General features: G+C 49.3%; 1 protein-coding gene across 1 annotated transcript; it reads right to left on the reverse strand.

Moving 5' to 3' along the window:
• Window positions 1–173: 173 nt before the first annotated feature.
• VAMP1 (vesicle associated membrane protein 1) lies at window positions 174–26,263 on the reverse strand. The gene is made up of 7 exons (XM_059724303.1): window positions 26,216–26,263; window positions 25,966–26,008; window positions 25,428–25,479; window positions 10,317–10,437; window positions 10,067–10,225; window positions 9,461–9,512; window positions 174–2,465 (listed from the first exon to the last, which is right to left on the reverse strand). Exons 1-7 carry the CDS (start codon window positions 26,261–26,263, stop codon window positions 2,230–2,232), a joined length of 711 nt encoding a protein of 236 aa, XP_059580286.1. The 3' UTR covers window positions 174–2,229.
• Window positions 26,264–26,498: the final 235 nt, after the last annotated feature.

Consider the following 26,498-nt stretch of genomic DNA (forward strand, 5'->3'; position numbering starts at 1 on the left):
CTGGCAAGCCTTCAGAGAGGGGCAGAAGAGGGGGTAGAGGGAGAGGTGCAAGTGTCCCCCCCAACTGAGATGCAGCTTCTTTCCTACAACTAGCAGGGATGAGGCTTCCACAAGCAGCAAGGAGAGGGGAGCAGTGGCAGTGCTACTGCCTGTGCCTGAGGCTGCATCTGTGATGACCAGAACCAAAAGGGTTAATGAACAACTTATAGCAAAAAAGAAATCTGCTTTTTGAGAGTAAGGCGTGCAATAAATATTGGCTAAAATAAACCTTATAAAACTGTTTCCTGCAGGCGCTTCCTGTCTGTCAGGAGTATAACCCGTAACATTATATTTAACTGTTTGTACCGATCATAAGACTGACATAAGTTTCAAAAAGCAGAGCTAAAAAATAAAACTGCAGACTTAGCTGATTTAATAATTTTTTTGCTTAAAGGTCAGTAAGATTAACAAATCTAACCACAAAGTATAATTAACACATCTTAAAATTTTTTTAAGTAGGTTGGACTTGGGCGGGAAAAATGCTAATCTCAGACCCCAAAGTGATGTGGTGTGATATGCTTATTGGTTAAACCCAAGCTTAGGCAGTAACCTATTATAATAATTTCTAACACCTTTTAACCCCATAGGGTAACAGCTGTAGGGTAAGATTGTGAGTGGCTCTAAAGACAACAGATTAGCATAAAACAGGATATAAAGGAACACGCACATTAAGTGACCAGAAGGAAGGACGGAATAGAATGGTCATTGCTGTCCCATGTCCCCGGATTCCTTACTCCCAGTGTGAGTGAGGACCAGATCCTGACTGAGGGATTTCCCCTGGTATTTCCTCTGACAGCCTGCATCGGGGATGCCTGACTTCCCTGGATCAACTTGGTGTACCTGGCACTGAGGGACAATCGGTAAGTTGCTAACCAAGTAGGAACTCTTTGTCAATTTGTCTGTCTGTTTTTATTATCACTGCCAATTTTTAACTTTTATTGTTATGTTGTCTGTTTATTAGCTTAACCTTTTTACTGACTGTTATACAAGCAAACTGTCTTTTTTGCTGCTTAAATATATTTTTTATTATTTTGTTGTTATAAGTAAAATTCATTTTTACTGTTATAAGTAAAACTTGTCTTTACTTTACTCCCAACTGGAGTTTGGTTGATCCCTGACCAAACAGCCCAGTGGCTGATACAGTTGCAGCACTCAGTCAGCCTGCAACTAAATTGATACTCACAGTGCCCAGCTGGCCTGTGACATGCACCCCCCTCAAAGGGCACCAGCCATAACCCACCCCCACCATCACGACAACAAGCAGCAGCACCAGCATGACAAGTCTCCCATTTCACTTCCCACGCTGAACCTTCCAGTGCCAGAGGAAGAGTTGGAGCCGAGTGCCCTAGCAAGGGAAATTCTGGGGAGGGGGGGGGGAAAATCAGCTGAGTTTGTGCTCCACACCTTTCAAGTTTCCCCTAGAGCCAGGTCTCCTTCCCCAGATGGCACTTCAGAGGAGGCTGAGGTAGAAGTTGCGGAGGCAAATGGCTTAGCTGAGTCTGCTCCTCCTGTTGCTGTGCCTCTGCCTGCTGAGGAGGGGGAAATTGCAGCATCCACACATGCACGGACACCCAGAAGCCAGCAGGTAGTGTGGTCTGGGATCATTTTTTGCTGGCAGATGATCCCACATACGCTATCTGCCTGCACTGGCAAACCAAAACCAGCTGGGGCAGAGGAACAAAACACATGAGCACCACAGGGATGCTGATGCATCTTCACAGGCACCACCCTCTAGCCCTTGCTCCTCCTCAGCCTGGCACCAGCAGGAGTGTGCCCAAAGGGAAGTCCCTCTCTCACTCCAAAGCCCCTGCCCCCCCCAAAGCAGAGGCAGGCCACCCTGGAACAGTGGGGGAAAGGCAGACAGAAGGGGCGGGGGGCGTTGCAAGGGCAAGCGAGATCACCCAGAGCATTGGGGAGATGCTTGCTGTCTATGACCAGCCCTTCTCTTTAGTTGAGCAGTGAGGGATCAGGTGGCTCATGATGCTTGTGGCCCCAGCCTACCAAGTGCCTGCATGCACCACCTTCAGCAGGACACTGGTGCCCTCCCTGTATGCAGCATGCAGGAAGTACTTGAGGGAGGAGCTGTGCAAGGCAGGTCCACAGGTGGCCTTACACTTCACCTCGGACAGCTGGAGCAGCCAGGGTGGAGATCACACCTACCTCTTCCTCACATGGCACCGGTGCAACCAGTCAGGCCGTCAGTGGGCTCTCCTTCAAGCAGAGATGATGGATGAGTCCCACACAGCAACAGAGATCATGGAGGCCATAAATTGCTTGGTGCAGGGGTGGCTTGTTGGGCAGGGCAAGTTCACCCATGGGTTCACGGTCACCGACAACAGGGCCAATATGATCATGGCGATCTGCGATTCCAACTTTGTTGGCATCTGTTGTGTGGCACACAAATTCCACCTCATTGTCAGGGATGCCTTGGAGAGGGACAGGGCTGTCAGTGATGGCACCAGCACCACCCGCAAGCTCATTTCCAAATGCAGGAAGGTGGCAGGCTACTTCCACCAGAGCATTTAGAGGGGCAAGATGCTGCAGGACAAACAAGCAGAGTTGAACACCCCACAGCACAAAATCATGCAGGATGTGGAGACTCAGTGGAACTCCACATACCTGATGCTCAAGAAACTGGTGGAGCAACAGAAAGCCATCCATGAGATGGCCTTGTTCAGGGAGATTGGAATCAGCAGCCCCCTTAACAGAGCCAAGTGGGATACCATCTTCCAGATCTTGGTGGTCTTCAAGCCCTTCCTCAAAGCCACCAAGACCCTCAGTGCTGGCAATGCCCTCCTTAGCCAGGTGATCCCCATAGTGAGAGAACTTCAGAGCCAAATGGAGAGCTTCCAGGGATTCAATGTTCCTGGCTGGAACAAGCCACCGTCACCAGACGTCCAAGCACTGTTGAAGCAGCTGAAGGAGGACATCAGGAAATGGTTTGATCCAGTACAGTCCACATGCTGGGCACCATATGTGACCTGAGGGTGAAGGAAGGCGTATGCAGCAGCCAACGCCAAAAATCAGTGGACAGAGGTGCTGGTGAAGAGAGTCAGGGAGGCAGAATGGTGGAGGCGGGAAGACATGGAAGAGCAGGATCCACTGTCCCATGCTAGCACACCATCCAGTCTCCTTCTCCACCACAGGCGCTGCCAATGTGGACAGAGGGCATGGCTTCCATGGTGCAGTCCAGAGGCACCTGACCCCACCATCAGGCAAGTAGCACTCAGGCCTTGGCGGCTGCCTAGCTTGCCAAGGATACGGAGCTGCTGCTGTACGACCCCTTGACCTACTGGGCAAGCCGCAGCCAGATGTGGCCGGATCTGGCCACAGTTGCCCACAAACACCTGTCCTGTCCCCCGCAACCAGTGTTCTAAGCGAGAGGATGTTCAGCATTGCTGGGGATGTTATGACACCCTACCGCACCTGCTTGGATCCTGGTTTGGTGGAGCAGCTGGTGTTCCTGAAGGTGAAGTTCCCACTGCTAGGGTTCCCCACGCTCCAGGTGCAGACAGAGTGAATGCCACCCTCCTCCCCCTGTCCACACCTATTACCTTTTTTCATTTTTTAAAAAGCCATTTAATTCCCCACTCTCAGAGATGGAGGGGGCACTCACTGCATCACCAGCCAGCAAGGGAACATGCCCCAGCTGAGCTCCCGTGCCAGGAAGAACTTGGAGGTATGGGCTGGGGCTATGGGAAAGGAAGAGGCCCCAGGTCCTTGGGATGATCACTAAAACTGCACGGTACCAGGGTCAGAGAGGCCTGGTAGGACTGCTGGGGCGCAGCAGACCCAGGAAGTGCTAGGACCAAGGATCCCCCTGGTGAAAGGCAGGTAGATCGAAATGAAACACTGTCCTGTTGAAAGGGAATGGTGCTGTTTCAGACAGCCCTATCACAAAGTACCAGAAGACTGGGGAAAAAGACTACTGTGCATACCACAAACTCCTGGAAGACCACTTCAGGCTCAACTCTGGACAACCCAACTGAAGTTTTTCCCTAAACTGTGGAATAAACTCACCCCAAAGGTGGTGCAAATCACTTACTCTGGAAATCTTCAAGAGGAGACTAGACAGTCACCTCACTAGGGTCACCCAACCTCAGTTGCCTTTCCTGCCTAACGCAGGGGGTTAGACCCAATGATCTTGTAAGGTCCCTTCCAGCCCCTAACAGTCTATGAATCTATGCTCGACTCCCACATCTTGGGATCAATAGTATTTTCCTTAAGGAGCGTTTGCAGACACGAAAGCTTACATCCCCAGTGTCAAGTGTTAGCAATATATGGTGTTAGGAACACTGACTGTGGGAAGAGGTCAAGCTGGAATACTACACGTGAAGAAAATTTCCCATCACTGAACTCAGGGCTGCCTTGCCTATAGAATCTCTCTTCCTCTAAGGTGCTTTGTTTTCTGCTATTAAGTAGGTCCTGCTGCTTGCCTTCCTAGCAGGAGTTTTCTTGTTGTAACCCCCTCCACTGAGGAGAGGGGAACTCTCCTCTGCACATGAGGTTGAATAACTGAGAGTCTGACATGTTGATTTTAGACTTGCCCCTTCCAATAAGTAGCTAGCCCCAACAACAATCCCACTCTCTCCTCCATGAAGGGTATTGATGATACCCTTGGTAAAAATGAAAGCATTTTAGGACTGGGTGTTTTAATGCAGCTTCCTCACAGAATAAATACAGTATCACATCCAAGAGATGAGAGCTCTGAGGTAAGAGGCACAGGACCAGAGACAGACACAGTGATGGTGGGGTGAAGAGATTGAGGCCCATGTCCAGATGGGGCGTGGGGACAGTCAGGCAGAGATCAAACCAGTCAGAGAGAAGAGACTGGCAGAATGACCAAGAAACAGGGCCCAATTTACCTAATGATGGCAAGTGTTGCAAGTGGCTGGGCTAGTCAGGCCAGGCCCCAGTCCCACATGGTTTGACTTCCATATTCACACACACTTAAGCTTAAAGAAACAACACAGTGAGTATAACTAGAGAGCCTTTAATTACTGTCAGCTAGCTGATTAAACTGGCTGGCAGAAGGGAAGTATACAGAGGTTACACATTTTAGGAGATGATAGAATAATTACATCTTTTATAACTTTGTTTTATATTGCATAACTATAGAAACTAGTTAGATTTTGAGGTCAAGGTCAGAAAACTAATTAGTACTTATTATATAGACAACTATGCAGGTATACCCTATCTTACTACTTTGGTATGTCTATTAAGAATATCAGGAACTACAAATCCACACAAAAAATGTGGTACAGAAGAAAAAAAAAAAAAAAGTGCTTCAGAGACCTGGGATAGGGTTCATGGATTCAGTTTGGTACTCAGTAATAATTCGGACTGTGCAACAATGAGGTACTGAAGTATGTATGGGGGAAGGGATCTGCAATCTTAGGCAGGGACTCAAAAAAGGTGAAAGCATGAGGGTTTCTGATGTACAGACTGAACTGACAGGAAGTTTAGGGCTCTATATTGCAGTGTGGGGCAGGGGGGAGTATTAAGCATTCAAGAATCACATGTTAGTTTGTAGTCACTGTAGATCTGACCATATCTGGGGTGTTAGCCTGCTATGTCTGGGGTATAGTATAGGTTTGAAAGGATGCAGGAACACCAGCCTGAGGATCCTACTCTGGTGCCCAGTCTCTAACTTAGGACTAGATACTCCAGTAGAATTGCTAGGCACCAGGAAAAATACTCCTCAGAGACAAAACTACTAAAAGCATTAAGATAACCTTGTTTTTGAATAAGACACTTTACACTGCCAGAGGAAAAAAAAGTGTGCTTAGCTTACAGTAACTGAGATTCCCTGAGGTGCATTATCTACACAGCCTTCTCCTGGTGCTCTATACACGTTGGATGCTTTTGACTTCCAGTACCTCTTGAAGTTATTCCTGTACGCTAGATACCCTTGCACCTAGCATCCCCTCTTTATGTCCTTGTGTAGGGGAGAACAGGTACAATGGTTCCTCTGTCCCATAATCAAGTATAGAATCACAGAGAAGTAGATGAAAAGGAAAGGTGTCAAAGTTGCAAATAAAATACCTTGAAGAGCTTTAGAAACCACAGGTATTTTAAGTGACTGCCTACATAGATTTTGCTTCTGGTGGCAAGAGTTGTGTGTACTTGATGGTGGGCATTATGAGACCCAATTAAGAGCAACTGAAACAGTCCTCCCTCCCAGCTAGTTTCTTGTAAAAGCATAAAACTTAAACTCCACAAAAGGAAACTATGAATTTCAAAGGCAGGAGCACTAGCAAAATGATCCAGTAGATGTGCAGTCTAATTAGTAACATGAATTTACAGAGCTGAAGAGAGAAGTAGCCAGAGAAGATTCAGCCAGAATATTCTCTTCAAGGGATGGAAGGTACCAGGATATACCTCTAAAAGGCCTGCTAGAGAAGGATATTGCCTTTATATCCCATTGTTAGCAGAATGAGAGGGACCTGTCTGAATTCAGCTGACTGGGTGGTAATTTAATTTACCCACATTAACTTGGCACTGGTGGCATAATTTTCAATTCCCGCTGGCTCATGAAGGATACAGCTTCTTCAAGTTTCCCTCCCCCAAACAGAGTTTCAAACCACATATATATCTGGGAAGTAGAATGGAAGCTTTACACTGAACACAAGTCCACCTCCTCATTCCCACTTACCCTTTGGCTTGTCCACCAGATGCATACTCCTAGCATGACTGGAACTGGTGTCGTACTGTTGAAAGGCTGTGCTTCACTTCCAGATGCCTGGAACCACTTTTTTTTTTTTTTTTTTTCCAAAAACACATGGGAGGATTTCAAAGTGAGTAGTAGAATTAGAATGAAGTCCCTTTCCCTCAAGGGCAAAGTGTAAGGTCACCCTTCCCTTTCCCCACTCATATCCACACAGAGACAATAAGGTGGCAGACGCAATAAGGTGGTGGGATTGTGTTTGTTAGCAGAGTTCAGAGTACATGAGCTGGTTGCTCTACATGCCAGAAAGGAAGGTTACAGTTGTATTTATAGAGGAGATTACACAAACCACACGTGCGTGAGACAGCGGCTGAAGTCCTGTGGAAAGGGAGGGAAGTCCCTTGCTTCATCTTCTGGGGGCCTGGGGACAGGTATATTTTTGCCCATGCAGAAAGACAGAACAGGGTGAAGGAGGAGGAGAGAAAGGCAAGATACAACACCCTAGAGGAAGAAATGGAAGAGACAGCCTCAAGGCCTCAGCCACCAGAAGACCAAGAGGAACGAGGTGCCAAAGCTTTGTCCAGGAGAGTTCGAGAGATGATTTTACTTCTGTCCATCCATAACCAAAGCTCAATTCCACGGGGGATGGGGAAAGTCCTCTAAGGACGAGGGCTGCTTCACTCCAGATCTTCATCTCTACCCTTTCCGAAAGGGAAGGATGGGGAATAGCAGGGAGATGGACTCAATGCAAGTGAAATGCCAGTGCATGGAGGTAAACATGCAAAAATCCAGCCCCTTCTCAGCAAGCCCTGAAGGAGGAGACCCTTCCCAGCATGCCCCAAGACAGCAAGCAGCTTTCATTCTCATCAACAGTTCTCAACCTCACTCCCATAGGGAGGCCTCACCAATTGCACCCCTCCCCCTTCCCAGTATTCCACCTGGCTATGGTATATAACCCTCAGAGCACCATGCTGAACAGTTCCAGGAGTTCTAGTTGAAGGGGCCTTCCTTCAATCTAAAACATATCTTTACTCTTTTCTCCACATTCTCTCCCCTCTCATCCTCTGGAGGTAACAAGTCACCCACAAAAAAAACCCCAAACTACCCACAACACACTTTTGTAAAGATTTACTATGCAACTTACTTGTCCATTCAGTCCAGAGCAGCACTTTAAGGATTTAGAGCAGCCTTGTGAAACACAGCCCTACCTAAATAGGATTTGCCTATATAAGATCATACCTTAGCCTCAGTGAGGAAGTTGCACATTTCCTTCATGTAACTGGTACTAGATCTCAGGAACACTGGCAAGTTCCTACTCTTGGTTTAAAAAAAATCTAGGGCAGAGTTTGCAGCCCAAGGGAAGTAAAACTATTTAAGCTTGTTGATGGGACAGATTCTCAGAGAACCAGGAGTTGCTGGATGTGGGAATCTGGTGCCTCTTTCCCAAAACCCATCCTCAGAGCAGGGCTGCATTTGGAAGCTGCTCTTGAGAGTCTGCTCTGAATTTCTCTTAACTCTTGCGAGCGTAAGGGGCTTTAGAAAAAAAATAAAAATAGCAATAACCAAGGACTGGCCAAGAAACGCAGAATCCAGCCCAGGACAGGCTGGACCTGGCTATGCCACAGAACATGGTAATCATGCAGTCCTAAGAAGCCCTTTGATTCCTACTCCTGATTCACTCCTGCTCCACCCCCCACCTTGCCCCACTATACCCCCAGCATAAGCTACATGCCAGTAAATAGCTAGAGGGTCATGTGCTCAGCTGAGTCTTGTAGGTGTACAGAACACCAATCCAAATACTCCTGCTGCTACTGCCCCTGCATGTCATTCCCCATGTTGCAGAAGAGTGCCTATAGCCTACTGCTTTTGAGTGGAAGACTAAGTAACCAGTGGTAACCAGATTTCAGAGGTTAAAGGGAAACACAGAATTGTTGCCATTGGCTCCTTTCAAAGGAAACAATGCTGAACAGCCAGCATGGGAGTCTTCTTTCAATCCCTGGAGCTCCTTACTGCCAGGGAACTGCTTAAGGAAGCTCACACTACCAGAGCCCAAACCTCAAGGCACTGCTGTGAAGGAAGTTCACACTGAAGCTGTGCTACAACTCCAATTACAACAGAAGCTGGAGGGGGCAGAATTCTCCCTCCCTTTCCCTTCTCCTCAAGTGGAGCTGCCCCTCCCAGGGGCTGCAGCAGCTGTTGAAGGGATTAGCCCAGGTCCAGGGAAGATGCATCAGAACCTCATACAGAAGACAAACAAACAAAAAAATTAATGATGGAAAAGCCAGGTGGAGGGAGCTTGGGCAGGGGAGAGATAGGGTGATCAGGGAAGGTAGGCTGCAGATTATGGGGAACCACATTCAAGTAAAAAAGTAGACTGCAGACAAAACAAAAGAGAAAAAAAGAGAGAGAAAGAAGGAGAGAACAAGAGGGCCAGTTACACCAAAGTCCCCACACTCATCAACCAAAATATCTCCCCCAGCTGGGAATTTGGGTATTTCAACCCACCTAGTGCCAGGCAGAGGTCCTTTTGTGTAGAAGGTAAAAAGCAGCACTTCAAAGAGAGACTGCTCCCAAACCTTATTTATTTGTAAAAACTTTCATAAGTCTCTGGGACTGACAGGAGGTTCCAGTTCCCTGTCCAGTCTCATTGAGCAGTGAAAGTTGCCACAAGTAGGCAAAGTTACTCTCAAGGCCCCTAATCAAGAGGGAGAAGGTTCCCTGACCTTGTATTCTGGCCCACCTATTGGTACTTACGTGCAATAGCAACCACCACAATGGCACAAATGACTCCCAATATGATCATCATCTGGGGAGAGATTACGAAATGGTGAGACTCAGTAGGCTGGCATGAAGTAGTGTCCCGTGCCAGCTGGAGCATCTATTTATGCCCTTCAAAGCAGACCTCTAGTCTTCCACATAACATGGCCTGACACAGTGATACAAGCCTATCATCTCAGTGTAACCAGGTAGATGTACTGGCTAAACCAGGCACTTCCAAATCTGAGTGACTAGCAACCCTAGGTCAGAAGCTTCAAAAAATATCCTCTCAGCCTGGACAGCAACTGCAGGGCTGGTTAAGTCTGATCTTGACCCAGCCAACCTTGTGCCTCAGAGGCTGAAAAGGAAAAAAGCAGAGAACCACTGAAAGGATACAATTCATGCACTCCTAAGAAAATTACACCCTTCAGCTAATCCTGCTTGTAACACATTCTGTTCTTTACACATTGCTAAGAGGCAGAATCATGGGCAAGATGCTCCACTAGATTGGCATACAGCTATGCAAGATCAGTGACATTTTCTTGTAGAGACAGACAATTGTTTAGCTTTGGTGTAAGGAGGGGGCTGGGCAGCCAGACTCACTTTCATGTTCTTCCAGAAGTACTTCCTCTTGAGCTTTCCAGCACTGCTTTCAAACTGTGAGGCACCAGCCTGGAGAGCATCTGCCCGGTCATCCAACTCTGACAGTTTCTGGTCTCGCTGCAGCACTTTGTCCACATTCACACGCATGATGTCTACCACCTGCAAGGGGAAGGGAGTGACCCTTGGAGTGTCTCTAGACACTGCTACATAACAGCTCAGAGAAAAGGCAGGCTCACACACAGCAACTTACCTCCTCCACCTGGGCCTGCGTCTGCTGCAGCCGGCGGTTACTACTCATGTTGGGTGGAGGGCCAGGGGGACCCCCACCCGGTGCTCCCCCTTCTGGGCCTGCTTGCTGCGTTGGGTCAGACCTGAGGAGACAAGGAGACATGCCAGAGAAGAAACTGGAAGGTGATGCAGGTTTTACCCCAGACTATGAGCTGTGCAGGAACAGAGAGCCTGGAGGGGACCACAGAGAAGGGAACCCAGCAGGGCAGGTGGTGGTGCCAAATGCCCGGATGTGCCCAAGACCAGACCTGCTCCTCACTGAAACCCGACACAGGTGGATAGGGCTGTTGAGGAGCGAGGGGCTGATGGGCATCCTCAGGGCAGGGGCACCCACTAGCAGCCCCCCAGCCACAGCCGCCTGCACGGGGACCGGGACAGGGCCTGGGCCGCTGCTGCGGGCAGCGCCTGTGTCCGTAGCGCGAGCGGGAGCGGAGCCGCAGTCAGGCAGCCCCGCGGGGGCAGGAGCCGCAGAGCCGACAGCCGGGCCCCCACCCCTTTCCTGCGCAGGGGCCCAGGCGCCACGGCTCGGGAGGCGGCCACCATGGCCCGCGCAGGGAAAGCGGAGCCCCGCGCCCGGCAGGTGAGGGCACCCCTGCCCGGCCGCGGCGCCGCCCTCGGGACGCCCTTGCGCGCGGCCGGGCACTGCAGGGAGCCGGGCTGCGCCCGCAGCGTGTCGCAAAGGCCGCGCCAGGCCGGGCCGGGGCGCCCTCGCCAGGCGCAGCCCAGGCGGAGGCTGCTGCAATGCGCCACTCGGAGCCACCGCCGCCGCCGGACCAACACAAGCCAGGCCGGCTCCGCGCCGCGCCACGCCCCGCCCCCGGCCCTCGAGCCGAGCACTCACATGGCCGGGTCGGGTCGCGCCGGGCCGGTCCCGTGCTACACCGAGTAAGTCACCACGCTCCGCTCTGCACCAGGCTGTGAATGCGGCGGCCACCGCCTCCAGCCTTTTATAGGCTGGTCGGGCCTCGCCCACGGCGGCGCCAGCCAATGGCGGGCGCTCCGCGCGGTGCCCCTCAGCACATGGAGGCAGCTCCGGGCCAGCCACCTCCCCCCGCCGCCAGCCAATAAGCGCTTCCGTCTCTTCTCTTGCTACACGCCTGGCCAATCAACGTGCACCTAGCACCTGCCACGGCCGTGACTGCAGAAGCCGGCTGGGCTGTTCCGCGTCCGTAGTCGCTGATGGTGGCAGCTCCGTGCACATGTAGGACCCGCGCTGGGGCCGGGGGTCCCTGGTCGCCGATGGAAAGCGTTGTTATCCAGCACCGTCTGCACAGCCGCGTGCGGCACTGGATCCAGGCTGCAGCCCTGAGTGACAAAGGGCGGCGGATCACCCCCAGCCGCAGGTTTCCTTTGACCCCACCCCAAGTCACGGCTACCAACCACTACATCCCAGGGAATTCTGCGCAGAGAAATTCAGTTATGCAAAATTATTATTTTTTTTTTTACAAAGTAAGCTCAATGTAACACTAATTGAACCTTCTTTAGAAATATATGGAGGAACTTGTGTGTGTGTGGGGGGGGTCTGATTGAGAGGCAGGTTTTGGGTAAGCATGCAAGGGGCAGGGTTGTGAATGTGTGGTGAGATGTGGGTGTGGGGAGATTGTGAAGGGGTGCTGGGGGTGTGGGCTGCCTGCTGCCACACCCCCATATGCCCCTCTTCCCCTCCCTGCACACAGCCCTCCATCACCACACACCTCTCTGGCACAGCCCCTGCTTCCAGCATGCCCTCTAGGTGGTCCTGTCTGTAGCAGGAACAGTCCGCAGTGGGGCACCAATTCTGGGTGCTGCACGTGGCAGCACAGACTCAGCCTGGTTCAGCCTGCAGGTGCCTTTAGGCCAGACTACACTTGCTCTGTGCAAGCATTTGGGGCTCATGGCACTGCAGGTGGGAACCACATGCAGCTGCAGGTACTCAGCTGCATCCACATGCCACTGGGGGCTCTGCCTGTCCCAGTTAGGAAGGGGCCCAGGGTTTCCCACCAGGTGCTGCCACCAGCAATGGGGGCTCTGCACCATGGGATGTGGGGCAGGGGGCCACACCCACACGGACACATACACCCCTCTCCTGCAGGCAGGAGCTCCCCTTCGCACTCTCCAGCGACACTCCAGGGAATTATGCAATATTATGTTATTACGCACAGTCATACGTTTTACATGCAAAATTACATGGGCACGTAATTGCATAATTCCCTGGGGTGTAAACCACCATCACATTTTTGTCCTCTCTTGGTTCAGCTTTCATTGTTTTACCTACATCCAGTCCTCAGTTGTAGGCGGGCACTAGGTAAGAGCCAAGACTGCTGGGTCTGGCTGATGTGAAAAAGAAGAGAGGGGTGTTATCAGTACTTGAGATCTCTGCACAGTCTCATCCAGTGACCTCAGATACACAAGTAGGAGATAAGATGGAACCCTGGAAGAACAACTCACAGGAAAGGTTGAGGCCAGGGTGAGCACTCAGCTGTCACCACACTCTGGGACCATCCTGCTAGGAAGGAGTGGAACCAGATAAGAGTGGTTCCACAAATACTCACCTGGTCCTATAAGCATGCTATCAGCACCTCGTGGTCAACTGCAGAGTGCTAAAAAATCTAGGAAGATCAACACTACACTTTCTGCCATTGATCTGCAGATTGTTTGCCCAGGCCACAAGCAATTTAATCCAGTCAATATAAATGGGACCAGACCAGGTTTCTCTACCCCCAACTCTGATTCTGCAACTGCACTGGAGGTTCCCAAGCCATGCCAACTATGAGTGATTTTGTCTAGAAAAGTGGTCGCAAACTGCTGCTGGAAATTGGCCAGCACATCATAAGCAAGGAAACATTGTAATAGTTTCCTTAGGGTGGGAGGAGCAAAAGTAATGCAGCCCTGCTGCAAATAGGGCTTCCTAGCTGCTCTGTGGACACCTCCCTTTTCACCCATTTGTCCCTTCCCGCAGAGGCTCCCACTGCAGGAACAAGGAAAGATCTTTTTTCCTTCGTTTTGCTTTTCAAAACCAAGTTGTGTATCTTATTTGGGGACATGTTGTATGGGAGAAACTACTGTGTTAACCATCAACCTTGCATTAAATAGCAATATATCAGGCTCTCCACTGGTTGTAACAGAACAGGGAAACACCAAGTGCCTCCAAAGACATTTTCTTACTCCTTCCACCATCCAACCCAGCCTCGTTTCCCAACCTCCCAACCCTCTAACTTCCTGCATTCAAAAAAGCAATGTCCTTCCCCTACTCCCTCCCATCCACTCCCACTCTTCCACCAAGTTGTGCTCGTAGTCTCCAGCAGAAGAGAAGGTTTTCAAGATGCATCTTCAGAAGGCATAGGGGAGCCCCAAATTAATTTGTTTCCTGTAGCAATACTAGTTTGTCCAAGGACAAAGCCAGGTTACCTGAATACACTTGACAGGTTTATCCTCCTTTCTCCGCTCCTCCCCACACCACATGATTCCATGGATATGGTACAATCAAATGTCTAAATTATGAGAAGTAGCCAGCATACAAAACTACAGACAGATCATACGTACCTGAGCCTGAGTTAGCTTTACCCAGTCAGTGACAACTTTAGCCTTGCAAATGGGTGAGGGCACACCAGTTTCAAATGTACTCAGAATATTTTATCCAAAACCCGAGTTTGGTTTAGCTCATTGGTCCACTACTACTTTGCCGCTTTGCTGAGCTATGCATATGGATCACCTCTAACCTTGACTGCTCCATATTCACAGTGACAGGGTGTGATGTAGGAGATGATAAATTAAATGCTTTCTGGTCCAGCTCACGCCTGTCTGTTGCTCTGTCTACACACTACTACTCTGCAGATATTCACCCCCACTCTTGTTGCCTCCCAGGTGGAAGGTCAGCTGCAGAGTCCCCAGTCAGTGGCCAGCATCACTTCTAGCTCCATGTATATCCTGGGAACTGACCTTGCTCCACACCTTTGAAATTGGAAGGAACTTGCTATCCTGTACAGCTGTTCCTGTATTCTATCTCCTGCTGTGGGCCACAATACCTGGTATAAAAGAAAAAAAAAGTACTGATGTACTCTGATGCCTACCAGGAAGGGGAAAACCTTGGTGCTACCAAGCTTCCAGGCTTCCACCTAGGTCCAGGCTTGACATTGTGGAGACTCCAGCTTGCAGGTTCTTTACAGTGACAGCCAGGGAGGGTGGGGGGAAGTGCCTGCGATGCCAGCTGTGCCTCCTGGTGGTATCCCTCAGGGAGCAGACAAGAGAGCCATAGGAGGAGGTGGCAAGACTCCAAAACATCCTCCGTCATAAGGACTTGATTGATTCAAAACCTGGCTGGAGGACACCTGGACTGTCAGAGGCAATGCTAGAGAAAGAAGAGTACACGGACTCCCAGAAAGGCAGAAGTTTGTGAACGCTGGCAGCAAGCAGAAGTTTTCATATCTCCACCTGCAGTGGCTTTCCTGGAAAACAGATATTGAGCCTTAGCAACAGAGGAGGAGCAGCACATTCCATTGGTAGAAGAAACCAGCCCAGGCATTGCCAAGGTTGGGAGAATTAAGATCACTGCCACCAATAGGGAGCAACAGGTGGTGATGGTTGCTGGAAACTCCCTTTCTGCACGGGATGGAGGCATCCAACTTCCAGCTTGACCCCTTGTCACAGGAGGTCTGCTGCTTGCCTGGAGCCCAGACTTCAGATGTCACGGAAGGATTACTGAGACTCATCCGGCCTTCTGAGTGCTCATCAATGCTGCTCGTTCATGTGGGCACAAATGATACTGTCAGGGGTGCCCTGAGCAGATCAAAAGTGACTACAGGGCTCTGGGAGAATGGGTGAAGGAGACAGGGGCTCAGGCAGTGTTCTCCTCAATCCTTTTGTTCAAGGGCAGGAGCAAATGCATGGCTGTGTGGACAGCATTGCCAGCAGGGCTTTTGCTTCTTCGACCATGAGATGTTGGAAGAGACAGGATCTACCTGACAAAGCGATGGAAAAGCACCTTTGCAGACAGGCTCCCTAACTTAGGAGGGCTTTAAAACTAGGTTCACTGGGGGATGGAGACCAAAGCCCTGAGATAAGTAGGGAAGTGAGTGACTTGGGAGGAAGCACAAGCAGGAGGGCACAACAGGGGAGGCCTTCTCTTTCTTCCTGAAAAAGTAAGGCAATCAGCTAGGCAGCTTAGGTGTCTGCACACAAATGCACAGAGCCTGGGAAACAAGCAGGAAGAATCAGAAGTTCTCACACAGTCACGAAACTATGACATGATTGGAACAACAGAGACTTGACAGGATAGCTTGCAGGACTACAGCACTGTCATAGATGGACATAAACTGTTCAGGAATGATAGGCAAGGTGAGAAGAGGAGGAGGAGTTGCACTGGATATAAAAAATGCTCAGAACTCCAATATGAAACTGGAGACAGGCCTGCTGAAAGTCTCTGGGTTAGAGTCAGAGGGGGGAGCAACAAGGGTGATATCATGGTGGGCATCTACTTTAGGCCACTGGACTAGAAGGTGGAAGTAGATGAGGCTTTCTTCAAAAAACTAGCAGCAGTTTCCTGACCACAGGCCCTAGTTCTCATGGGGGACTTCAGTCAACCTGATGGCTGCTGGAAAGGCAACACAGCAGTGCACAGGCAATCCAGGAAGTTTTCGGAGAGTACTGGGGACAATGTCCTGATACAAGTGTTGGAGAGGCCAACTAGGGACTGTGCTCTTCTTGACCTGCTGCTCACAATCAGGGAAGAATTGGTGGGGAATGTAGTAGATGGCAACTTGGGCAGCAGCAACCACAAGATGATTGAGTTGAGGATCCTGAGGAAAGGAAGGACAGCAGCAGAGTAAGGACATTGGACTACAGAACAGAAAAGCAGACTTGCAACTTACTCAGAGAACTGAAGGGCCGAACCCTCTAGGAGGCCCATCTGAAGGGTAAAGGAGTCCAGGGAGCTGGCTGTACTTTAAAGAAACCTTACTGAGGGTGCAGGAACAAGCTGTCCCAATGTACATGAATACTAGCCAGACTAGCAAAGTGGAACTTTGCACAAACAACTAGGGAGGAGTACAAAAGTATTGCTTGGGCATTCCAGGATTAAATCAAAGGCCAATGCGCAGTTGGAGTTACAACTAGCAGGGGATAAGAAGGACAACAAGAAGAGCTTCAACAAGCATATCAGCAAAAAGAGGAAGATCAGGAAAAGTGTGGGTCCCTTACTGAATGGGAGAGACAACCTAGTGAAAGAAGATGCAAAGGCTGATGTACTCAATGTCTTTTGCACCTTGCTATTCACAGGTGAAGTAAGCTCCCAGACTACTGCACCTGGCAGCACAGCTTGAGGAGAAGGTAAGCAGCCAACAGTGGCAAAAGAACAGGTTAGGGACTATTTAGAAAAGTTGGATGTGTACAAGTCCATGGGGTTCGACGCAATGCTTGCGAGGGCGCTGAGGGAGTTGGCCATTACAACTGCTGAGCCTCTGACCATTATCTTTGAATATTCGTTGCAGTTGGGAAGAGGCTCCGGATGACCGGAAAAGGGCAAATATAGTGCCTATCTTTAAGAAAGGGAAGGAAGATCCAGGGAACTACAGCCTCACCTCAGTCCCTGGAAAAATCATGGAGCAGATCCTCAAGGAATCCATTTGTAAGCACTTGGATGAGAAAAGGGTTATTAGGAACAGTCAGCATGGATTCACCAAGCGTGAGTCATGCCTGACCAACTACCTGATTGACTATGATGAGATGAATGGCTCTGTGGATGTGGAGAGCAGTGGACATGATATACCTTGAGACTTTACAGGGCTTTTGATGCGATCTCCCAAGCAAGCTAGGGAAGTACAGGTTGGATGAATGGCCTGTAAGGTGGACAGACAACTGGCTTGGTTGATGGACTGAAAGGGTAGTAATTCCCAGCTCAATGTGTAGTCAGCAGCTGCTATCAAGACCATCAATCGTGGGGGTCAATCCTGGGACTGGTTTTGTGTAGTATGTTCACCAACAATCTGGGAGATAATCCCAGTGTGATCTGAAGTGAGTTGAACCCTTAGCAAGTTTGCAGATGACACCAAGCTTGGGGTGGGGAGGGTGTACTAGATATACAAGGGTTACGTAGTGGCGAGTATCTACTTTTAGAACTCTTTATTCCACAGGTGTTAATGGCCCTCTCAATTTAACTGTGTTGGTGTTGCTCCAATCAAGCCAGCCTTTGTTCTGCATTGTCTGTCAGCTGCTCCTGGTAACTCCTATTTCACAGCTCATTTCAATGAATCCTAAAGAATCACAGAGAAGTAGGGACCTTCAGAGGTCATCTAGTCTGCCCCCTGCCTGAGGAAGGTTTATCATGTTGTTAGGGTAGCTTGTCATATTTTATGCTTTAAACTTGCACCTGCTTATAGGGTGGTGAATTATAAATATTGTTTAAACTTTTTTTTTTTTTATATTCAACCTTATTTAATCATTGTTTAAGTTTTGTATAGTATCATTATCTTTTCATTTTGTTTAGCAGCTGGCCTTGAGTTATTTTTGTAGAGCTCATAGTGCTCATTATATCTTTTCTTTTTTATCACTGTGAGACGTTCTTCTAATGTAACATAGTTATGGCCTTGTTACCAGCTCAGATTAACTGAACTTGGCACTGAGCAGCTGAATCACAGGGATGAAATGATTGGATATGTTGTTGAAAAGTGATAAGGGAGACCAATGGACAATGCCCAAGACACTGGAAAAAGGCCAAATTAAGAGGTGTACTTGTGATGGGTCTGTTGAACAAAGTAATACGCTGACAGGATAAAATATGGACAGTATGCTGACTGCAGAGAAACCAATCTGAAAGCAAGGATTCATCAAAGGAGTGAAGTTAGAGAAAATAATAGAAGGGGACAGCAAGAAAGTTAAGTGTGTCATCACAGTCATAAATTCAGCTTCAATACCTGTCTGGACCGTCCCAGCCAACGACTCACTCTTTGCTTTCAGGAACTGAGTGGCTGCCTTTTTTGTTAAGCAAAGTAACATCTGGGATTGGGTGAGATCAGTGTACTAAATGTTTCTCTCTCTCTGTGTATAGAAACTGTTAAGATAAAGTTTGTTGCACTAATAAAGTTAGACATTCATTTTAGGACACTGAGTTGTCTGTGTTCATATTTCACATTCCATTTAAGGGTTAACTGAGCTTTAATGATCCCTAAGCATTGTGAGCAGTGGTGCTAACACAGTCCAAAGCAATCCCATAAAAATCATCATCTAAACTTGGCCTATGACTACCATCAACCCTGACAAAACACAGATGTAGCACCCTCACAGGTAATGAAAGGGAGCCACATCCGTCCTGCTTCTATAAAGTGTTTTCAGAATATGCTCAAGAGATCCCAGGGAAAGGCCACACATGCTACAGAAAAAGGCAAAACCTCCCTCAGTCCAGACCAATCTAGCCACAGGGTAGCATTCCTTCCTGACCTCAAACCTGGCAATGGGTTGGACCCCAAGCGTAGAGGCCAGACCCCCTAGCCAGGAACCTCCAGCTCTGAAGTCCCAGCAGGAGCATTGGCACAGCCCAGTTGCAGTCCTCAGCCAGGGCCGCAACCAGCACCCAGCTCCTGAGCACAGCTTAGTTATGCCTGTTTTCACTTTGATCCGCTAGGACTCAAAGATCCCTTTCCACTTCCGTGCCACCCAGCTGGTCATTTCCTAGGCAGTAGGTGTGCTGGACATTTTTCCTCCCTAGGTGCAGCACTTTGCATTTCTCCTTGTTGAACTGCATTCTGTTTTCTGCCCACTTGTCCAACCTGTCCAGGTCTGCTTGCAGCTGTTCCCTGCCCTCTGGTGTGTCCACTTCTCCCCATAGCTTTGTGTCATCCGCAAACTTGGACAGAGTACACTTCACTCCCTCGTCCAAGTTGCTGATGAAGACATTAAAGAGCATCAGTCCAAGGACCGAGCCCTGCGGGACCCCACTGCCCACACCCTTCCAGGTCGAAACCGACCCATCCACCACGACTCTCTGGGTGTGACCCTCTAGCCAATTCGCCACCCACCGGACTGTGTAGTCATCCAAGTCACAGCCTTTTAACTTGTTCACCAGTATGAGGTGGGATACCGTATCGAAGGCCTTCCTGAAGTCTAAGTATACGACATCCACCCTGCCTCCTGTGTCCAGGCGTTTCGTAACCTGGTCATAAAAAGAGACTAGATTAGTCAGGCATGATCTGCCTGCTACGAACCCATGCTGGTTTCCCCTCAGCATAATTTGTCCTGCCGGGCTCTCGCATATGAGAGCCTTGATAATTTTTTTAAAGACTTTGCCAAGGACTGAGGTGAGACTGACTGGCCTATAGTTGCCCGGGTCCTCCTTCCTCCCCTTCTTGAAAGTGGGGACCACATTGGCCCTTTTCCAGTCCTCCAGGACTTGGCCTGTGCACCACGAGCGTTCAAATATTCCTGCCAGTGGCTGTGCAATGATGTCGGCCAGTGCCTTCAGTACCCTCAGATGGAGCTCGTCCAGGCCTGCCGACTTAAAGGCATCCAGTTCTTCCAAGTGACTCTGCACCATCTCAGGGTCTACACATGGCCGTCTGGCACCTTGCTGCTGCCTCTCTACAACCCCAGTGAGAGACTTGTCTTGCCCCTCTCTTAGGAACACTGAGGCAAAGAACTCGTTGAGTTCAGCCTCGTCCCCCCTGTCTGTCACCAATTGCTTCTGCCCATTTAGTAGGGGTCCTAGTCCTCCCTGGGCCTTCCTTTTACTCCCTATATATCTAAAGCACAATTTTTTGTTGTCCTTTACTTGGGATGCCATCCTCAGCTCCATGGTAGCTTTGGCCCATCTAACTGCCTCCCTACAAGCGCGAGCAGAGGACGTATACTCCTCTTTAGTGATCTCTCCCTGTTTCCACTTTATGTGCTCCCCTTTTGGCCCATAGGCTGCTCTGGATTTCTCTGGTCAGCCAAGGAAGCCTCCTGGCCCCTTTCCCTCTTTTTCCTCGCATCGGGATCGTCTCCCTTTGTGCCCGAAGGATCATTTCCTTAAGGCACAGCCACACTTCTTGGGCTCCCATCACTTCAAAACTCCTACTCATTCTAATGACCTGCCTTCCATCTTAGATGATCCTGGTCTGAGCTCAAGCCACTTGGCTCATCTCAGTGCCCTTAAAATGAACTGCTACGTGCAGACTCATCTACCCAAGGCTCTTGAAACAGTCTTTCAAGCATGGATCAGTGGAGCTGAATCCTGGTGGAAAGGTACATGCTGTGGGAGGATAGAAATGGAAACTAAGTACAGTTACTGGACACCCCGTGACTATTTTTATGTGCTGATATTCATTCAGGCAACTGTAACATTAGATCAGTGGCATAGCTGAGGAATCCCAGGTGGTTATTGGCAAGGCTCTTGGGTCACATAGGGAGCCAGGCTGTGTGGCACATTCATCCTTAGGGAGTTTTTTTGGGCAACAGCTGCAGGGGATGCTACAGATCCCAGCATTAGTATTCCACTGGTATCTAAATACCCAGGCTGCTCTGCATGCTGCTTTTTCTCTAGTTGGTCTCTGACCCTTACTCCCTGGCCTTCCTTCTGTACTAGAGGAAAGCTGTTGCATCTGAATCCATTTAGTTGCAGGCTTCAGCTCATGTCAGGGTCATGGAAGAGGTTTTCAGTGCCTTAGGCAACATATAATATATCAGAGAAAGAAATAGAAGAGACAGCCTCAAGTCCTCAACCACTAGAGGACCAAGAGGAATGAGGTTACAAAGACTTGCGTAGGAGAGTTTGAGATGTCTGTACTTCTGTCCATCCATCACCACAGCTCAGCTCAACAGGGGGTGGGGAAATGGCTCAAAGACCACTTCACTCCAGCTCTTCCGTCTCTTCTCTTCCTTAAAGGGAAGGATGGGGAGCTCCAGGGAGATAAATTCAGTGAAAAAAAAAGTCTTGTCAGAACAGTCCTTCCCCCAGGTAGTTTCTTGTAAAAGTATATCCCAAACTCCACAAAAGGGAGCTATGAATTTCCAGAGCAGGGACACTAGCAGAATGATTCAGTACATGTGCAAACATTACTAACATGGACTTATAGAGCTGAAGAAGGAAGTAGCCCGAGAAGATCTCAGAATATTCTCAAAGGACTGAAGATGCCAGGATATACCGCTGAATGGCTTTCTGCTAGAAGAGGACTGTGTCCTTGTATCTTCCTTTCAACAGAAAGGAACATGCCTCTGCCAGCATACAGCTGACAGGACAGTAATTTAAAATTTAGCCATAGCAGCAGTGGCATATTAAACATTCAATTCCTACTGGCTCATGAAGGCTACTGCTTCTTCAAGGCTCCCTCCCCTTCGCATCCCTGCTGTATTCAGTGTAAAGCTTCCACTCTACAAGTCCACCTCCTTATTCCCACTTATCCTTTGACCTGTCCACCTGATGCATGCTCCCAACATGACTGGAACTGTACTACTGAAAGGCTGTGCCCAACTTCCTTCATGTAAAAAGAATGAGGTTTAGGGCATCTGGATTTCAAAAGCGAGTACCGGCAGAAGCCCTTCCACTCAAGGGAAAAGCATAAAAGTCACCCTCCTATTCCCATTCATATCTACACAGAGACAATAAAGGTGGCAAACACAGTAAGGTGGTGGGAACATGTTTGTTAGCAGAGTTCAGAGTACATGTGCTAGTTCCTCTATGTGCCAGAAAGCAAGGTTACAGTTGTGTTTATAGGGATCTGGGGCTGTGTGTATTTTTCCACCATACAGAAAGAAACAGAACAGGGTGAAGGAGAAGAGAAAAGCAACATACAACACCCTAGAGAAAGAAAGTGGAAGAGACAGTCATCTTGAGGCCTCAGCCACCAGAGGAACAAGAAGAAAGAGATGCCAAAGCCTTGTCCAGGAGAGTTCGAGATGAAAGTTGTACTTCTGTACATCCATCAACAACAGCTCAATTCCATGGGGCTGCTTCACTCCAGATGTTCATCACTACCCTTCCCCAAAGGGAAAGATGGGGAGTTGTAGGGAGATGGACTCAGTACAAATGAAATGCTGGTGCATGGATGCGAGTATGCAAAATCCAGCCCCTCCTCAACAGCCGGGTGGGGTAGGAGACCTTTCCCAGCATGTCCCAAGAACAGCAAGGAGCTTTCATTCTTATCAGTTTCCTCAATCTCACTCCCATATGGAGGGACCATCAATTGAACCCTGCTTCCCCAGTAGCCCTCCTGGCCCTGGTACGTAACCCTCAGAGCATTATGCTGAACAACTAGAGCTCCCTGAACTGAAGGGGTTTACCTTCAACCTAAAATACATCTTCACTCTTTTCTCCACCCTCTTGTCTTCTGGAAGTAAGAAGTCACCCACAGAACAAGCAAACCTTAGTAGAGACTTACTATAAAACTTGCTTTGTCCATTGAGTCCACAGCTGCTCTTGAAGGACTTAAGTAGGGCTGTGTTTCCCAAGGCTGCTCTAAGTGGAACTTAGACTAAGGTATGGTCTTGTATAGGCAAGTAAGGAGGCCCCACATCTCCCTCTTGTAAATGGGACCCGAGCTCAGGAACACTGGCAAGTGCCCACTGTTAGCCTCAAAAAACTGGGGCAGTTTGCAGCCCTGGCACACCGATTTAAACTTGTTAATGGGGGCAGATTCACAGAGAACCAGGGAGCTGTTGAAAGTGGCATCAGATTCCCACATTCTTCAGAGCAGAGCTGCACTTGGAAGCTGCTCTTGAAACTCTGCTCTGAATTTCTCCAACTCCTGCAGAGAATAAGAGACTTTAGAGAAAAACAGTAACAACCAGAGACTGGTCCAGAAACACAGGGTAAGTTTGTTCCAGTTTCCAAAGCAAACTAAGAATCCCACCTGGAACACCCCTGACCTGCCCTTACCACAGCACATGGTAAGCATATAGCCCTAGGAAGCCAAAAGGATCAGGACCCCTACTCCTGCTCCACCCCCCACTTTGCCCCACTATACCCCCAGCATAAGCTGCATGCTAGTAGATAGTTCCAGGTTCACGTGCTCACTTGAGTCTGTACAGCTGACAAGAACACCAGTCCAAATACTCTCACTGCTAGGTGTCCCTGCATGTCATTCCCCATGTTGCAGAAAAGCAACATGCCTATAGCCTACTGCTTTCGAGTGGAAGACTAAGCAACCACTGTAACCTCCGAAATCTGGTTAAAAGGGAAAACCACAAACATTGTCACGGGCTCCTATCAGATGAATCAATGCTGAAGAGTCAAAATGGGAGTCCTCCTTCAGTCCCTGGGGGCTCATGACTGCTAGGGCACTGCTTAAGGAAGCTTACACTGCCAGAGCCCAACCCTCAAGACACTGGTGTGAGGAAAGTTCACACTGAAGGTGTGTTGTGACTCCAATTACCATTGCAACAGAAGCTGGAGGGAGAAGTATTCCCTTTCCTTCCTCCAAATGGAACTGCCTTCCCTGGTGCTGCAGCAGCTATTCAAGGGGTTAGTCCGGGTCTAAAAGAAATGCATCAGAACCTCATACAGAAGACAAACAAAGCCAATAAAAAGAATTAATAAAATGTAAAAGCCAGGTGGAGGGAGGGACCTTGTGCAGTGGAGAGACAGGGTGACCAGGGTAGGTAGGCTGCAGACGATGGGACCCGCATTCAAGTACAGAAGTAGACTGCAGACAGAAAACAGAAGGAAAAAAAAAGGAGAGAACAAGAGGGCCAGTTACACCAAAGTCCCCATTTCTCTCATCAAATGAGAAGTCTTCCTTAGCTAGGAATTTGGATATTTCAATCCTCCCACTCGCACGCAGTAGCTCCTTGATGTAGAAGGTAAAAAAAAAAAAAAAAAAAAAAACCAAAACCAACAACAACCACAACAAAAACCAACCACGACCAAAAACAAACAAACAAAACACAAAAAAATAAAACAAAACAAAAAACAACACACAAACCAAAACCACACACTACTTCCCAAGACACGGTTTGGAAATAGTCTATTTCTTCATAAGCTTTTTAGTACATCTGTATCTCTGGGCCTGACAATCTGGCCTGCCTGGAGATTTCATTTGACCCACCAGCAGGTGCCTACCAATTAATTGTATCCAGCCAAATGCATGGCTGTCCCCTGCTGTACTTCACATGGGGCTGAACACCAACCCATTTCCAGAACAGTGGGCTCCTCTCCCATCCTCCAGCCCAGGAGGGTCCCAGCCCCAGCCAGCACACTGCCTTCAGGCAGGGCTGCTGCTACAGCTGCCCAGGGAACTGATCGGCATCCCCCATCCTCCAGTGGCTCCTCTTGCTGCCCCTGCTACAGCACTGGGGCAACAGGTAGAGAAGCAGGGGTTGGTGGAAGGAAGCTGCAGCTGGGCCGGGGCCCAAGGCCAGGGTGGTGGGAGCACGGGGCCCAGGTCAGCCCAGTTACATTGTGCAGGGCTCCCTGCTGCTCCCGGGACTTGAGACACCAGGGGGAAGTCCCACCATGACTGAGCCAACAGCCTTCCCTGCTCCCTACAGGTACAGGCAGCTCCCAGAACTGGCTGGAGACATGCACCACCCAGGGCCTTCTACTTGTGTGGGTCATAAGTACTCCAAGGGCCAGCTGCTGCTGCCACCACTAACAGCAGCAGGAGCTGTGCACTGTGGAGAGGGCCTCCTACATGCATACCCATCACACCCTCCCCCACCCCCCTCAACCACACCCCACACACATTATACAGGAGTAAAACTTTATTTTGAGCTACTATGTGATCACTTCTATATACACACTACAAATACATAAATCAGGACTTTTTAAATCAAATTAATATTATACTAGATGTTTGATTTTTAGTACATTTGTTGGGGGGGGGGGGTTCCAGGTCCAAGATTGCAAACCTTCCCCCTCTCAAAATGAATTTTGAGGGCAAGGGGAGAGACTTCCAGTGGCAAAGGTCAGGGATTAGGGGCAGGACTTCTAGTCCCAATATGGCAATCAGGGTGTGGGACACTTTTCAAGAAGAGTTACCCTTCCAGGCCCCTGACACCTCACCAGAACCAATTAAGCAGTCCTCAGCAAAAGTAAAGTTAGCCACCCCTGGCTCCAGCCCCTAACCAAAAGGCCCCATTTTACTAGTCAGGAGCTCCCCATCCTTATATTCTGATCCCCCACAGTACTTACGTGCAATAGCCACCACCACAACAGCACAAATGACTCCCAATATAATCATCATCTGGGGAGAGATTGTGAAACAATAAAGACTCAATAAGGTTGGCATGAGGTAGTGTCCCCTGTGGTGTTGGAGTACCCATTTGTGCCTTTCAACAACAGCTCAGACCTCCAGTCTTCCAAATAGCATGGCCTGAGACAGTGATGCAAGCCTACCATCTCAATTAAATACACAGTGAACGCTGGCTGCACCAGGCACCTCCAAATCAGAGCGACAGGCGGTCCCAGTGAGAAGCGGTCAGTGCCACAGAGGCCAAAGAGCAAGGAAAAGGCAGAGAACCACCTAAAGGATGCAATTCATGCACTCCTAAGAGAATGAAACAACTCAGCTAATCCTCCTTGTAGTGCTACTGCAGCCTGTTCTCTACACATGGCTCAGGGCAGACAAATGGGCAAGACGTTCCACTAGCTTGGCATATAGCTATGCAAGGCCAGAGACAGACAACTGTTCAGCTTTGGTGTAAGGAGGGGGCTGGGCAGCCAGGCTCACCTTCATGTTCTTCCAGAAGTACTTCCTCTTGAGCTTTCCAGCACTGCTTTCAAACAGTGAGGCATCAGCCTGGAGAGCATCTGCCCGGTCATCCAGCTCTGACAGTCTCCCATCTCGCTGCAGCACTTTGTCCACATTCACACGTATGACGTCTACCACCTGCAAGGGGAAGGGAGTGACCCTTGGAGTGTCTCTAGACACTGCTACATAACAGCTCAGAGAAAGGGCAGGCTCACACATAGTGACTTACCTCCCCCACCTGGGCCTGCATCTGCTGCTGCCGGCGGTTACTACTCATGTTGGGTGGAGGGCCGGGGGGACCCCCACCCGGCGCTCCCCCTTCTGGGCCTGCTTGCTGCGCTGGGTCAGACCTGAGGAGACAAGGAGACATGCCAGAGAAGAAACTGGAAGGCAATGCAGGTTTTACCCCAGACTATGAGCTGTGCAGGAACAGAGAGCCCGGAGGGGACCACAGAGAAGGGAACCCAGCAGGGCAGGTGGTGGTGCCAAATGCCCGGATGTGCCCAAGACCA

Source organism: Alligator mississippiensis, chromosome 1 (assembly GCF_030867095.1).
Source record: "Alligator mississippiensis isolate rAllMis1 chromosome 1, rAllMis1, whole genome shotgun sequence".
Taxonomy (NCBI): Eukaryota; Metazoa; Chordata; order Crocodylia; family Alligatoridae; genus Alligator; species Alligator mississippiensis.